This window comes from Triticum dicoccoides, chromosome 6A, assembly GCF_002162155.2.
Source record: "Triticum dicoccoides isolate Atlit2015 ecotype Zavitan chromosome 6A, WEW_v2.0, whole genome shotgun sequence".
Taxonomy (NCBI): Eukaryota; Viridiplantae; Streptophyta; class Magnoliopsida; order Poales; family Poaceae; genus Triticum; species Triticum dicoccoides.
In genome coordinates, this window is record NC_041390.1 from 609,016,006 (window position 1) to 609,025,961 (window position 9,956).

The window sequence follows — 9,956 nt, forward strand, 5'->3', positions numbered from 1 at the left end:
CGAGAGGCACGGGCGTGCCTCTTTCGGAAGGGAAAAAACCGTGCTCCCGTTTCGGTTTTTTCGCCTGGTTTTTTTCGTCCGGTTTTTTTGTGAAAAAAAAAAGTTCGTCAAAACCTATCAACATGGGATCTAGTTTTGAAGATCTCGACGCGAGGAATCCAATGGTGAAAATGGTTCGAGATTTGGACGCACGGTTTAAGAGATAAAACGTTTTGAATAAACGGATCTAGAAAAAAGGAAAAACTCCATGCTGCGACAAGTGGCGCGCTATATCTGCGACAAGTGGCGCGCTATATGTGCGCCACTTGTTGCGACCTGGGAAAGTGGAGTATTCTTTGCAACGATTACTCCTTAATTAGTGATTTCGGTGTCGACCAGGTCACACAACCGCTCGCTGACCACTGGGCTAGGAGCCCATCCACAATATATTTAGTGCCAATACGGTAATCCACAGATGAGCTTAGGCTGATCTGCTCCCTATGAACAATAAAATCAAGAATCCCTAAAAAAACAATAAAATCAAGAAAAATGAAAAAAAAACTTCAAAAAAATCTGACTTTTTTAGCATACAAGATACTCGAGTGCGCTAGGTGTGTCCAAATTTTTTCCTCATGATAAGACATTCGAAGACCTCGTTTTTTTTCTACGAGCTCCTCGAATGTTTTATGCAACAGGTGTGCAAGTCATACTATTGTTGAGAATTACGCTATTATATGTTTATTCTTTTTATATTCTAAAATACTGTAATTTCTATGCAATCTATGCGCAATTTTTTTGTCATTGTTTGTTTTAAGTTTTTTATTTTTCTTCTTTTAGGTAATAATATCAATGCCCTTAATTCATTCTATGTAAAAGAAAATCTGTTTTTTTTTTGCTATAGTTTGTATTTTTTAGTTTATATTTTTGTTTATGCAAAGAAATAAAAAAAAGTGACTGGCCGGTTCAAAAATTTCAGTCGCTTGTCCAATTGAGGCTCCCTAACTTTTTTTCTACAAAGCACTTTGCTTACAAATAGCATTGCCATATTCTTTCCTTATTAAAAAAAGCATTGTCATATTCTGATGTTACTGTTAAAGATAAGATCATCTGAAGCGGTACTCCCAAAGTTGACCTGTCTGTGAGGGACACCTGATGAAATTTCTCAACCATGGAAAAAATAAAAGGAAGGTAAAACCCTCGGTACTTATCCATTCCAGATTGCATAAGTGCGGCGTTTCTGATCATCCAAGCAAGAGACAAGGGTTGTTCACGTGATCATGGACCCATGACACGCCATTATAGCAACCTTCCAACCTAAAATAGACCATCAAATCCTTGTCACTCACTGTCAGCCACTCCACAGACTCCCTGTATTTAAACCCATGCATTACCCGTGAGAGAAACTAAATTGAACTGAAAGAGAGTGAGCCAGTGAGCAAGCGTTTAACATGTCTGCCTCTGTCATGGCGTCTTTGGTTCTGAAACCATCTCCCTCTCCACTGTTAGAACGAGCGAAGCTTCGAGGCGCGCGACCATCGGCGAGGCCATCGCTGCTCATAGTAGCCAGCAAGAAGGCGAAAAAGGTCCAGACTGCCCAGCCCTATGGTGGGTATATACACGCCGTAATATTCAGGCCTCCTTTGGTTTGTAGGAATTTCATAGGAATTCTATAGGATAGGATTTGTAAAGGAAAAATTCATTTAAAGCCCTTTGGTTTGTAGGAATGAATTTATATTTCCCTGTAGGATAGGAATCAATTCTTCATATTTTGGAGGAAAAAAGACATTAGCCTAAACTCAATAGAAAAATTCATATCCTATGCATCAAATGGCATCTCTTTCTCTATAGAAATTAAGATGCATGTCATCTCACTTCCTATGATTTTCCTATTCCTATAAAATTCCTATCCTATGAATCAAAGGAGGCCTCAGAGTTGAGAACTATATATACAAGCATATCTTTCACCTTCGCATGAATTTGTGTGTGTCGACATGTAGGGCCTGGTGGTGGAGTGGTGTTCAAGGAAGGCGTTGATGCGTCCGGAAGGGTAGTCAAGGTTAGTTTATCGATCTAGATGTAATTTCTATCATTTTTTGTGTTTTCTATACGGGCACTACTGTGCGTAGCTTAATAATTTTCCAATTTAACCAGGGGAAGGGTGTTTACCAGTTTGCCGACAAGTATGGAGCAAACGTTGATGGGTACAGGTAAAAACACGCAAACCCAAACCTGCAGTTTCTGTCAGTAAAAACAAATATCTACAAAATTCAGAGATCGTCCATGGAGTTCAGCTCTCATGGCATCTTATTCGGTTCTTACTACGTTGCAGCCCGATATATACACCAGAAGAATGGTCTCCAAGTGGTGACGTTTATGTTGGAGGTGACGTTTCTTTAAGCGTGTCATAAAATGTTTACTGTATCCCAAATTCAATAAATTTGACCTTCTATTTTCTTGATGACTTATATATACAGGAAAGACAGGGCTGTTTCTCTGGGCAGTGACTCTTGCTGGAATTCTGCTGGGCGGTGCTCTTCTTGTCTACAATACTAGTGCATTGGCTTCTTGAAGCCTGTGCGGCAAACCAAAATATGCACCAAACGATGTGTATTGTACGGGTTACAAAAGTAACGACATATGTAACTGGATGTAAATATCAGTACCCGCAGTCAATAATACCGATAATTAATTACTAATGTTCTAAGCAGCATGATGCAAGCGTGATTAAGTTTTCAGTGCAAGCGCATGAACTCTCTCCAAAATGCTATCAAGTTCTACAATGGCGCTTGAATGATCAGAGAATTTAATTCTGCAAGTAAAGATGAAGGTAAAGAACACCCGGTACTATCACCTATGTTACTAAGGGCATCTCTAAGCAGCAATTCGGCTCTCGTACTCATCTTCTTCCGAGAATGAACAGTCAATTCAAAAAATATGATTTTTTTTTTGTATGGAAGATGTTTGAGTGCATGATGTCGGTGTCAAATTTGGTGATGTTTGGACATTTGAGTAGGTCTCGACAAAAAAGGGGGAGGGGTGAGCAAGTTTACTATTCATGGCCGATTTTGTTTATTTATTTTTTGCCACGAGCTCCTCATATGTCCAAACACGATTAAATTTGCCCGGACATCACGTATTTGAGTGTCTTGGTTGACAAAAAAATCATTTTTTCTGAATATTTCTAATTTTTAAAAATTTATTATGTTCATGCTCGGGAGCAGATGAGCCTGGGCTCAAATGAGTATTCTCGAACCGCCTATAAACGTAGAGACTGCATGGTTCGGACTGTTTATGTCCTCAAACACCATGCATCAAACGTCTGTGGACTTGTCTACATGTCTGAATTCCCGGAAACTATAAGCAAAGTTGGGAAAGTTTGTGGGAATCCAAACAACCGCCACGTAGGCGCCCGACACCCCGGACCTAGCCAAAACCGACGTGGAGCCCACACATTTGGACAATTCTACAATCTTTCCACATGAAAGTCCTCCCTCTCCATGTTGTCTTTGCTCCGATCACTGCCGCCACCCATCCCAATTCCCACCCGTTTCGTCGTCCACCGTTGCGATGGAGCCGGAGGAAGAGGCGACGAAGATGTTTCCAGAGGCGGAGGACTCATCAGTGGTGGCCACTCGCAAGGTCAACATAGCGGCTCGCCACCGCAAACAGAGGAAGAGAAAGGAGGCTTTCTCTCCCAGTGCCTCGTCCGGTAAAGTGTACAAATCTGCAGATATCGGTCATGCAATTGCAGGCGCCTTGTGTCGGGGTTAAATCCGAAAGATCTTTGATAGGGAGTCCTGAACTAGTGATCTTAGCTTGGTGGTAACAGGATGAACAAGGGACACGATATTTACCCAGGATTCAGAGCCTCTTGAATAGGTAAATCCCTATGCCATGCTTCTATTGTATTGGTTGTGTTGGGGTGCAAATTACAGGATGATCTAGCTCGAGATCGTATGTCTATGAATATGAATCTCTAAACTAAAAAAACTCAGCTTATATAGGGGCCATTAGTACCTAAGGTTTACATGAGGCCGGTTACATCTAGGGATAAGCATGCCGAAGATTCAAACAGGTCTTGGAGTGTGCGCCAAGTCTTCGGAGGATTCCATCTTAATCATGCCAGAGGGCGTGGCAGTCTTCGGGCATTTGCTGATGATCCAGGGGTCCTCGGCCTAGCACACCACAAAAGGGGATGATCTGATTAGCGCCCTCTAGTCCGGGACACCGTCACCTTGGCCAGCGCGGCTGCATCCGTCATACTACTACACCGTCCCGCACCTTTTTCCAGGGGTTCATACGCATGGGATGGTGACATTCCTGAGGCTGGCTCGTCTGACACCCTGGCTCTCCCCCTATGTGCAGGTTGTTTGGTTCACATGCGTCGGGTAAGGTCGGACATCGTGCTAGTTGCCGGGTGTGGCCCCGAGTGATTATCTCTGGGTCATGGGCTGGCGGGACACTGTGAGCTAGGTGCTTTCACCAGCTGGTCTCGTTTGAATCCGAAAAGGGGTTGCCTAGCCAGGCTCTTTCTATCGCTGGCCCTGGATGAGTGGCGCTTTTTGTGTTGCCTACTCAGCTTTTGGACCATGGAGCCTCATGGCGGCCACCTTCTCGTCCTCGTCGGGCTCGAAGTCGCCACGAAGCTGCTCGCCGCACCACCTTGGTGCCCTCTGAGCTCACCGCCACATCCAAGTTGTTGTGGTCCTCGCGATCACACACTGGCCACTGCAGCTCGTTGGTGTATTGGTCGGGATCGAGTTAATGGGGATCCCGGGGAGAAAGAAAGTGAGAGGAAGGGGAAAATGCGCGACCGTTTCATTGGCAAGGGACAAAGGAAGTTGTGGGTTGCAGCGTTCGCTTTGGTCGGTCTTTGAAACAAACGATTCCGATGTGGCAAGTCTATGTGCATCAAGATTGGTGCGGCAGATCCAACAGCAATGCATGCGTCCGTGTGAGACCACTAAAAATCTGAGATTTTTAGCCTTCTCGAAAATGAAAGCAAAGGTTTCCTAGAAGAAGAAAAAATGCTAAGACGTATTCACTGTTTCCGCATTCCGCACGTCAACGCGTAGAGTATAATGTGAAGGCTTGTACAGGTGGGTTTGCGCCGAACAGAAGATTAAAAAAAAATCGGTGGAGACGAGCGGAGGTCGGAGGAGGCCATGATGCCGCCGGCGCTGCTAAGCTTACCGCGCTCCTCGTCGCCGTCGGTATCCCCTTCTCCTCTCTGCCCCGGCCGCCGATCGGCCGCCGTCCAGCGCCACCGCCCGTCGATCCCCTCCAGACCCGCCGCAGGTCCCTCCACCTTTCCCCTCCGATTGGAATCCTCTGTACGGTTGGGGCACTGGGTTATGCGGAGCCTAGTCGATTCGACACCGCGTCATTCGGCATGGATAATTCTGTGTTTGCGTCTCACAATCGAGAATGGGTATTATAGATTAGTAGTAGTGGTGGGTTCTAGGTTGGCCAAATTGGGCATTTGGCTTTGTCGTGTGGCCGTCGCCAATCCCCTGTTCCACCGCAAACTGAACCTAATTCGAGGAATCCAATCTACTAGTTTGCCCATTTAGTATGTTATATATTGTTCGCATACGATGTGGCCGCAGATTAACCTTTGTAAGATGCATTTTTGTGTGTGAACATCACTACAGATGGTGCCAGTTATGTCTCCTTTTGACATATTTGGCTTCCATGCTTATTTTCAGGAATATGCTATGCCAGTCAAGCGGTTGAATTGTTGCCGTCTTTGTACCCGGGGACAGGCGTCATCGTTCGAGACGCAAAGCTGGAGGACTGTTGGGAAGTAGCAGATACTCACTGCAGCTCATTCTTTCCGGGTTACAAATTCCCATTAGACCTTGTTCTACGGCTCGATCGTTACATCGCCCTCCTATCCGGCTTTTCAGTTCCGCCAGGCTGCACGAGAAGTTGCCTTGTTGCAGTTAACCCCTCTGCAGCTAACAGTGCTATCAGTATCGAATGTGGAGATTTGAGAGACGCCGAATTTCATGGGAAATACAGTCTCAGTAAAGGCTCTATAGCTGGCATTCTTACGGTCGACACAGTAGCAGACTTTCTTCCAAGAAGGGGACGTCTCAAGCAGAGAAGGTACATCATTATTTTCTTGGAGTTCAAATAAGCAGGTTTTTTCTCTAGCTTCTAGTAGATACTGAATCTTTTTTAGACGAAGAGGTGCAGCTGTAAGCTATAAATGCTCCTATAGACCCATATTATCATTGCCATTTGTTTATTCCTTGTGATTTCAATGCTTTCACTTACTCTTTCATGGCTACTTATTTTATCATTTCTACTTGTATGCATTGCTATTTACTCCGACCTTGTTTTCTTGACATTGATGTTCCATATGCTTGATATCCTTGAGTCCTCTACCCAAGTCATTGATGTTCTGTATTTGTGCATTTCAAATGTTTGATCTGTCACACCAATAACACGTTTGAGTCAAGAATTAAATTTTATAGCAAAGGTAATAATAACATCGTATGGCAAAAACAGAAATTGGTTGTCCTGATTGCTAATAGCAGATGTGAGGAAATACCTGAACAAATACCAGGTTTACCAGAAGATGAAATCTAGTAGTTCTTTACTACATGTAGAGCAATATCAGCCAAACCAAAATTCAAAGGTCTAATCTACTTTATCTTAGCTAATTGTGGCAGATGATTAGAAGCATATGAGATAACAATGTGTAGTTGACTAGTACTGAAACTTGAACTATTTTTCCTCAAAACAGAAATAGCCTGGGGAACCATTTTCCAGGGTTTTGCTCGAAACAAATGGATGTCAGGTTTCCTTTCACTCTAAAACAAATATAAATCTCCTTGGCTCAAAATAGTGACTCAGGGCAACAATTTTCTGTAACCCACTGCCACTGGAGATGAGGAAAATATTACCCTGACTATGGCATTTAAGGCACCTTTGCAATGATAACGCAGAAATAAAGCCATTACTGATTCTTATCCAACTTGGGATGCAGAGTCCAACATTCGTAAGGATATGTAGCATGAAATGTTTATAGAACTGACTCGCAAAACCAATGATATATTTTTTTGTATAGAACTCCTTAACTCAACCTTTGGAGATGGCCTGTCCCTTGCGATTAAAAAAAAGCTGACCCGGCCATGCTAACAGCAAGACTGGGCTAACTTTGTGTGGCCATGTTGCTATTTTGCTAGTGAATTTCATGACTTTGCAAACAGAAGTTCATCACCCTCTCACTGTCTTGATTTTCTGGGAATCCATCTGGTGAACCTACACAACCCATAGAATAGATTAATCACGAACAATGCAGTCTCAGACATAATTACCTAGAATGTGGTGTGCCATGTGTTCCAGAATTGCATAGTCGATTTAGTCATTATATTTTAGCAGGATAAACACCTCATCAGACTACGATGTGTTCTGCGATTTCCTCTATGGTACTAATTTTTTAAATGTGCAACCTTTTTGTGTAGTTCTGATGGCTCATGTCCTTCTGAACTGTATGTTGCTCTTCAGTTTGTCGAAAACAAAATATGTTCTATCTTTCCCGATGTTTCTACATGACCTGCTCCGCTTCCTTTATAGTTATGTATTAATGTGGGATCTGGGGACCCCAAAACATTCTTTTAATTTCTTCATCTTTCTTTTGATGCTTGACTTGGAACCAAAAAATTTTATAGTCATCTAGAGCTAGACAAGCACAACTTTGCATGCACCATGCTTTCCTGCCTTGGCAGTCCAGTCTGCATTGGCATAGACTCCCAAGTTGAATGTCATAGTTCCAGATGACCCTTTTCATTACCCCAAATAAACAACATGGTTTGACTAGAATTTGGACCTATAACTATTACCTAGTTTTACTTGTACAAGATGAAAACACCGTTACAAGTATGAGATGCCAGAACTCAACCCACCTTTTAAACAAAATGCAATGCCCAGCCAACTTAATGGCTGAACACATTAGAGGGTCATTGTTGCTTAATTGAAGAATTTAAGGTTCATTGTTGCTTAATTCAAGAAATTGTATGTGAACAGTGTTAGATTTTGAATTTCAGCTGGATTAAGACAAGAGGTAGAGTAAAAGTTTGTGCATTATTGACTTTGATCTTTTTCATAGAAACTAATATGTTTAGAAAAATAAACATTCATGCATGACTCAAACAGAAGTATGACAAAAATTTAGGAAGAGCTTCCTGCTTAATTTAAAATGATATGCAAACCTCTTGCTTGTTCTTTAGAATAGAAATATAGCACAAGCTTCATTTGTTTCTAGTGCAGCTTTTTATCTTGTTGGAAGTCCATTCAACCTTGCCAATCCTTGTTAAACAGTACCATGCTTAGATACTACTACATCATACTTCCCTTTTTTCCCGTTCTATCTAGTATCTAGGTTTACTTTATGGTTAGGTTTCGTTGCAATGTCAATTTCCTAATAGGTTCTACTTTATAGCTACTGATGGCAAATATAGGCTCCTTTCCTGCATAAAGTTGGATAAATGTGAAATAATAGGGGAGGGGGGACCTTTGCTTCAGGAAAGGAAGTTCGAGGACATGGCACCTCTTCAGAGATCTGAGTGTCTGACAGAATTAGTTGAGCCTCCTCATTCCAAAATACCCCGTCCACAAGGAAACTTTCTGTCTGATCATTGTTGTAATCCAAATGGAACTGTTGGCATGTAACATGTAGGTCATACCGTTATTTGGTTGAATACAATGCATACGTACTATGCATGAAGTGGTAAACTGTTAAAAGCCTTCTCACGCACATCACTCCGTACGAGATGCTGAATACATGCCCTTATTGCACATCAGATTTTTTTTCTAGCTATGTACATACAAGTAGTTTCTCCCCCTTAAAATTCATCCTAGTTCCTTCCAAATTTATGCAGAACAGGAATTGCATACATAGCAAACGTCGCGGTTCGGAAGGAGGAGCGTCGAAAAGGAATTGCTAAAATGCTCGTCGCGGAAGCCGAGGCGCGAGCAAGGAGCTGGGGATGCCGGTCAGTGGCCTTGCACTGCGATGTAAGTAACCTCGCCGCGCTGCGACTGTACAAAAGCCAAGGTTACAAAACCATCCGTGTACCAGAAGACGCCAAGTGGCCAGCACCCAAGATAGATCAATCAGTGCGATACGAGTTCATGATGAAGCTAGTGCCCAAGAGCTAAGCTGTATAGTTTCAGAGTCATCAGATCACGCAAATTGTGATTATGTAGATACCACAGGGATGATAAATAGATACTGCAGCAGTACAGATACACCCCGGCCACGGCCCTTCTGGTGTATAGCAGCTGTTGTATAGTGGAGGGTACATTGTATATCATAATAACAGCTACAGTGTATTTGTTTCAAAATGGCATTAAGGATGTCCACTTGCCCAGGCATTGTTGCTTCAGATGAACTGAACCAGAACTCCTGACAAGTTGTCTGGGGAGCAAAACAAAAACTTACAGCCTCCATGCTTCTCCATTGCTGCCAATGTCATATCTCATATGCATGAGTTCCTTGTTTTTCAGGCACAGGCAGAGGTTGTTCAGTTAAGCGACTCTCTATTGCCCTTCTTTAGCTGAAAATGTTAAGATTCTGCCAAGAAAGAATCACAGATTCAGAATGCAATGGTTGTGCTGGTCGGTTCAAATATGTATGTCTCTGCTTCTGATGGAGTTTAAAGGTATGATTTAGACACCTCGGCGCACCGTGCATCTGTTCCGCAAATTTTTCAACCTGACACTTGAGTTTTCTCATGCTGCAAGACAAATACTTGGAATCCTGGGGAAAAAGGAGGTGCACCCTGGGACTGATGCATGTCAACAGAGAGGGTGGCAGTACTATCACTAGCTGGTGTAGTGGCCTCTTTAATCTTTATGATGTTCTTGACACCAACCAGGTACGTTACGTAACGGACGCCTTTTTTCCCATCCGAACCGTATGGTTGTTGGAGCATTGCTGCTGATGATATGTGTTGTTTGTGCAG

The 9,956-nt window shown here is 42.9% G+C and overlaps 2 protein-coding genes across 2 annotated transcripts; both read left to right on the plus strand.

Moving 5' to 3' along the window:
- Positions 1–1,369: 1,369 nt before the first annotated feature.
- LOC119318422 (photosystem II 10 kDa polypeptide, chloroplastic) lies at positions 1,370–2,675 on the plus strand. The gene is made up of 5 exons (XM_037592978.1): positions 1,370–1,584; positions 1,977–2,035; positions 2,131–2,186; positions 2,309–2,361; positions 2,454–2,675. Exons 1-5 carry the CDS (start codon positions 1,428–1,430, stop codon positions 2,546–2,548), a joined length of 420 nt encoding a protein of 139 aa, XP_037448875.1. The 5' UTR covers positions 1,370–1,427; the 3' UTR covers positions 2,549–2,675.
- Positions 2,676–5,061: 2,386 nt separating this feature from the next.
- On the plus strand, positions 5,062–9,377 carry LOC119318423. The gene is made up of 3 exons (XM_037592979.1): positions 5,062–5,277; positions 5,688–6,090; positions 8,871–9,377. The coding sequence occupies exons 1-3, from the start codon at positions 5,145–5,147 to the stop codon at positions 9,148–9,150; spliced, it is 816 nt and encodes a 271-aa protein (XP_037448876.1). The 5' UTR covers positions 5,062–5,144; the 3' UTR covers positions 9,151–9,377.
- The last annotated feature ends 579 nt before the right edge of the window (positions 9,378–9,956 follow it).

Excerpts from the sequence above, each read along its gene's own strand:
- LOC119318422 (XM_037592978.1), top strand. The coding sequence starts at position 1,428 with ATGTCTGCCTCTGTCATGGCGTCTTTGGTTCTGAAACCATCTCCCTCT. Across the intron at positions 2,036-2,130 it reads CGTCCGGAAGGGTAGTCAAG|GGGAAGGGTGTTTACCAGTT; the intron begins GTTAGTTTATCG and ends CAATTTAACCAG. Across the intron at positions 2,187-2,308 it reads GCAAACGTTGATGGGTACAG|CCCGATATATACACCAGAAG; the intron begins GTAAAAACACGC and ends ACTACGTTGCAG.
- LOC119318423 (XM_037592979.1), top strand. The coding sequence starts at position 5,145 with ATGATGCCGCCGGCGCTGCTAAGCTTACCGCGCTCCTCGTCGCCGTCG. Across the intron at positions 5,278-5,687 it reads CCCCTCCAGACCCGCCGCAG|GAATATGCTATGCCAGTCAA; the intron begins GTCCCTCCACCT and ends GCTTATTTTCAG. Across the intron at positions 6,091-8,870 it reads GGACGTCTCAAGCAGAGAAG|AACAGGAATTGCATACATAG; the intron begins GTACATCATTAT and ends AAATTTATGCAG.